The following is a 5128-nucleotide window of genomic DNA, read 5'->3' as shown; positions in this document are numbered from 1 at the left end:
AGGCGTGAGCCACCGCGCCCGGCTGTAAAATTTATTTCTAAGTACTTCATAATTTTATGCTCTTATAAATTACATTTTTTTTTGAGAGAGAGTCTTGCTCTGTAGCCCAGGCTGGAGTACAATGGCACAGTCTACGCTCACTGCAACCTCCACCTCCCGGGTTCAAGCAATTCTCCTGCCTCAGCCTCCCGAATAGCTAGGACTACAGGTGCATACCACCACACCTGGCTAGTTTTTGTATTTTTAGTGGAGATGGGGTTTCACCATGTTGGCCAGGCTGGTCTCAAACCCCTGACCTTGTGAGCTGCCCACTTCAGCCTCCCAACGTGTTGGGATTACAGGTGTGAGCCACTGCACCCGGCCATAAATTACAGTTTTAAAATTACAATTTGGATTGGCTTCACTTCCCCCTAAAAAAACAGCACTGAGATTTCCACAGGCAGCAAGGTGGTCAATATCCTATCGAGCAGCCAGTCCTGAGTGTACAGCCCTGGGAAGTGGGGGAGCAATGGAAAATGAAGGTAATTCCTCCTTCATGGGATTTTTGTGAAGCTGAGGTAGGGAATCTACTCCAGACCAGATTGAAGACACTGAAATCAGGAAGAGGCAGTGAAAGCACTTCCCCATAAGACATGCCCACCATTGCCATGGCAGTTTGCCATTGTCTTGGCAACACCGAGAAGTTACTGCCCCTTAGCAGAGCAACATCTGGAAGTTACCACCCATTTTCTAGCCCATTCTGAATAATATTTGGAAAGTCGCATGTTATTAAAAGTGGGTAAATAGGCCGGGTGCAGTGGCTTATGCCTGTAATCCCTTTGGGAGGCTGAGGTAGGTAGATCATGAGGTCTGGGGTTCAAGACCCGCCTGGCCAGCATGGTGAAACCCATCTCTACTAAAAATACAAAAATTAGCCTGACATGATGGCATGCACCTGCAATTCCAGCTACTCAGGAGGCTGAGGTAGGAGAATCGTTTGACCCCGGGAGGCACAGGTTGCCGTGAGTCAAGATCACACTACCACACACCAGCCTGGGCAACAGAGCAAGACTCCGCCTCAAAACAAAACAAAATAAAGTGGGTATAAGCTGGGCACGGTGTCACACCTGTAAACCCAGCACTCTGGGAATCTGAGGCTGGAGGATCACTTGAGCCCAAGAATTCAAGATCAGTCTGGGCACATGGCAAAACCCTGTCTCTTAAAAAAAAAAAAAAAAAATTTAAAGAGATGGAGTCTTGCTATTTTGCCGAGGCTGGTCATGAACTTCTGGGCTCAAGCAATCCTCCCAACTGAGTCTCCCAAAGTGCTGGCATTACAGGCATAAGCCACCAATCCTGGCCCCCCATATATATACAGTTTTTGAGACAGAGTCTTGCTTTGTCACCCAGGCTGGAGTACAGTGGTGTGATCTCGGCTCGCTGCAACCTCTGCCTCCCCTGTTCAAGCGACTCTCCTGCCTCAGCCTCCGAAGTAGCTGGGATTATAGGTACCCACCCACCACGCCTGGTTAATTTTTTTGTATTTTTAATAGAGATGGGGTTTCACCATGTTGGCCAGGCTGGTTTCAAATCCCTGACCTCAAGTCTTCTGCCTACCTTGTCCTCCCAAAGTGCTAGGATTATAGGCATGAGCCACCATGCCCTGCCTAAAACATTTTTTTAAATTAGCTGGATGTGGTAGCATGCAACTGTAGTCCCTGCTACCTAGGAGGCTGAGGTGGAAAGATCACTTGAGTCCCAGAAGTCAAGGGTGCAGCGACCCATGATCACACAGTTGCATTCCAGGCTGGGTGATAAAGCAAGACTCTGAAAAGGTGCCATAAACCATAAGATCTGGATCCATACTTTGGTTATCCCACCTGTCTCCTTTGAGCCCCACAGGGAGTGCCCGGACACTGTGACAGCAAAAACTTGACAATGACAAAGGCCACAGTATCCAGAGACACCAGAAGCACTGGATGGGTCACAAAAGGCACATCCTAGGACTACAGAATCTTTCCGTCTCAGGATAATGGCGATGAGAGGTAAACAGCCCAGAGAGGATATGAGAATCCAGAAAGCCTATAGATTATTTGCTGACAGTAACCTTGCCACAAATAACAGGTCTGTAATTGCTGAGAAGTTCTGGTGTCCTCACCCCATAAAACCTCAGTTGCTGGAACATTTGTGGATGCCTCTTTAGAGTTGGCTCAAGCGCTCTTGTTTACCAGACACTTCACTCCATACTACTTACTCGGTATTTCTATGCCCACTTACTCTACCCAAGAGGGCCCTATAGGTTTTACAGTCAGTCTAGAACTTACCTCCATGTTCCAGATCTTGGAGAATATGGATTCTGAGCTGAATCTGAAAACAGCTCCTTCTGACCGTCGCTGGAAGTTCTGGAACATTCCTGGGAACAAGGAACCCAACGTTTTCTGTCCATAAACATACAGATCTCACACCAACTATCCCCTTCTTCAAGGTGAGCTCTGGACCCACAAACATGCCTGACATCCAGGCTACAGGTCTTTCTTTCCCCGAATGACTCAGGGGCCAATACAAATTAGGCCAATGTGACTAATTAGGCCAACTTGTCATCCTGCCATCCCCACTGAGGCAGAAAAAAACTCAAGAGACCACCTCCACAAAAGCCACTCCCTCAACTTATGGTGATAGTGCCTGATTCTATTCTCAATCTCTCCACACACAGGGATCAGAACCTCAATATTAAAAGTGACTTGGTGGAGCACAGTGGCTCACAACTATAATACCAGCACTTTGGAAGGCTGAGGCAAGAGGAGTGCTTGAGGCGAGGAGTTCATGACCAACCTGGGCAATGTAGCAAGATCTTGTCTCTACAAAAAATTTTTTAAATTAGCCAAATATTGTGGCACACAAGTGCAGTCCTAGCTATTCATGAGGCTGAAGCAAGAGGATCACTTGAGTCCAGGAGTCCAAGTCTGCAATGAACTAGGATCATACCACTGCACTCCAGCCTGGGCAAGAGTGTGAGACCCTGTCTCTAAAAAAACTAGGTCAGGTGCAGTGGCTCCTAGCACATTGGGAGGCCAAGGCAGGAGGATAGCTTGAGGCTCAGAGTTTGAGACCAGCTTGGGCAATGTAGTGAGACCCTGTCTACCAAAATTTAGCCAGGTGTGATGGTGCACACCTGTAGTGCCAGCTACTTAGGAGGCTAAAGCAGGAAGATCCCTTGAGACCAGGAATTCGAGGCTGTGGTCAGCTGTGATGGCACCACTGCTCTCCAGCCTGGGCAACAAAGCAAGACCATCTCAAAAAAAAAAAATGTTTTTTAAGTGGCTTAAGCAATAAAGCCTTTATTACCACAGTCCAGAGCAGTATGAGACAGTCCATGCTAGGGCATGACAAATACCCCATGTAATATCAACCATGTCCATGAAAATGGTAAACCTTCCCAACAAGCCCCCAGCATATACCAGCTCAGCTCCTCTGGCCAGAGCTGGATCATGTTCACAGCTAAACCAGTCAGGGGTAAGGAATGAGCTGTTTTGGGCTCCACCACTAATGATTCTCTACAGTTTAGAGCAAGGAGCCCAAGCTCTGCTGTACCACTTGCTGTAGGGACCTTATAGGGTGGATAGAAGTGGATGGCTTCTATCACATAAACTGACAGTGACATGACACCGCCAACAGCCCCAGGCAAGTTAGAGTCCAATGTGGCTCCTGAAAGCTTCCCACAAACCAGGCACACATGAGAACTCTCCCCAGGGTGGACGTTGGGATACACAAGGTTAAGCTTCTTTCACATGGCACTCTCACGGTCACTCTCCTCAATCTTCTTTCTGGAATAAGACCTTTTCTGATGAACAAATGCTAGCAGCTAACAACTTTCCCATGTGACCTGTCCTCCTAAGGCCTTTCTGAAGTATGAAATTTCTTGTGCTGAAGGAGAGTAGAACAATGTTTGAAGACTTTCCCACATTCTGTACATTCATAAGACCTCTCTTCAGTGTGGAACTGCTGGTGCCGATTGCGGTAGGATCTGGTAGTAAAGGTTTTCCCACACAGGCTACATTCATAGGGCCGTTCCCCAGTGTGGACTTTCCAGTGCTGATAGAGGCCTGAACGAGTCACGTAGGCTTTCCCACATTGCTTGCATTCAAAAGGCCTTTCTCCAGTGTGAACTCTCTGGTGAAGAATGAAGCTATTACTGTATTTAAAGAACTTCCCACATTCTGTACACTCATAGGGCCTTTCTCCAGTGTGCACTTTCTGGTGCCTAATGAGGGTAGACAGAACACTGAAGGTTTTCCCACATTTGCTGCACTCATAAGGCCTTTCTCCAGTGTGAATCCTCTGGTGTAGAACAAGTGCATCTTTGCGGTTGAAGGTTTTCCCACATTCACTACACTTAAAAGGTTTTATGCCCATGTGAACCTTCTGGTGTTTCCTCAGCTTAGATGGGTAACTGAAGGCCTTCCCACACTCATTACACACATGGGATGTTTCTCCAGTGTGAATTTTTCGGGGGTTAATATGAGTTGAATTCTCCCTGAAAGCACTTCTGCCTGCTGGGCATCTGAAGGGTCTCTCTTCAGAGTGAGTTATCAGATGGTCAAGGAGGGCAAAGGCCTTCAAGAACACCTTCCCACAGTCACTACATTTGAACAGCTTCTCTGCCACATGGACTCCTTGCTGTTGCCCACAACTGGAACTACGTGGGAAGGCTGCCTCATACTCAGTGTGCCTCCTTGGTTTCCCCTCACTACGAGTGTCTTGGTGCTGGATGACTCTGTAGCTCTTCACATGCTTGGGAGGGGCTCTCTCATCCTCCACTCTACACAGACCATCTGAAAGCAGAGGTGAATCTATTACTGAGAGTTGAACTAGAGGGAGGAGGTACGTTCATCACCAATTCATGTCAGATACACCCAAAAGGACTCTATAGAATTGCTGAAAGATTGCTGGGAAAGGTCTGGGTTAGAAAAGCCTGGCCCAAATTAGCTCAACCATTGTGGAAGACAGTGTGGCGATTCCTCAAGGACCTAGAAATAGAAACTCCATTTGACCCAGCAATCCCATTACTGGGTATATATCCAAAGGATTACAAATCGTTCTACTATAAGGACACGTGCACACGAATGTTCATTGCAGCACTGTTTACAAT

The 5128-nt window shown here is 47.3% G+C and overlaps 1 protein-coding gene and 1 long non-coding RNA gene across 7 annotated transcripts in view; both read right to left on the bottom strand.

Annotated features, from left to right (window-relative positions):
* LOC108289977 overlaps positions 1-2971 on the bottom strand; it is a 32764-nt gene extending 29793 nt beyond the window's left edge. For all 3 annotated transcript variants that reach the window (XR_005197034.1, XR_001819374.2, XR_001819372.2), the window contains exon 1: positions 2304-2971. This is a non-coding gene — a long non-coding RNA (uncharacterized LOC108289977). The remainder of the gene's footprint in view (positions 1-2303) is intronic.
* Positions 2972-3288: 317 nt separating this feature from the next.
* The window catches only part of ZNF584 (zinc finger protein 584), a 9131-nt gene continuing 7291 nt past the window's right edge, over positions 3289-5128 (bottom strand). For all 4 annotated transcript variants that reach the window (XR_005197028.1, XM_017509646.1, XM_017509645.2 and 1 more), the window contains one exon: positions 3289-4811. Coding sequence is in view for 3 of the 4 variants with exons in the window: in XM_017509646.1 (XP_017365135.1) it covers positions 3871-4811 (941 nt within the window). In the remaining variant the exon portion in view is untranslated. The remainder of the gene's footprint in view (positions 4812-5128) is intronic.

Source organism: Cebus imitator, unplaced genomic scaffold, assembly GCF_001604975.1.
Source record: "Cebus imitator isolate Cc_AM_T3 unplaced genomic scaffold, Cebus_imitator-1.0 Scaffold417, whole genome shotgun sequence".
Lineage (NCBI taxonomy): Eukaryota > Metazoa > Chordata > Mammalia > Primates > Cebidae > Cebus > Cebus imitator.
The sequence above is the reverse complement of the archived record's forward strand: the minus strand, read 5'-3'. Positions and strand labels throughout refer to the sequence as shown.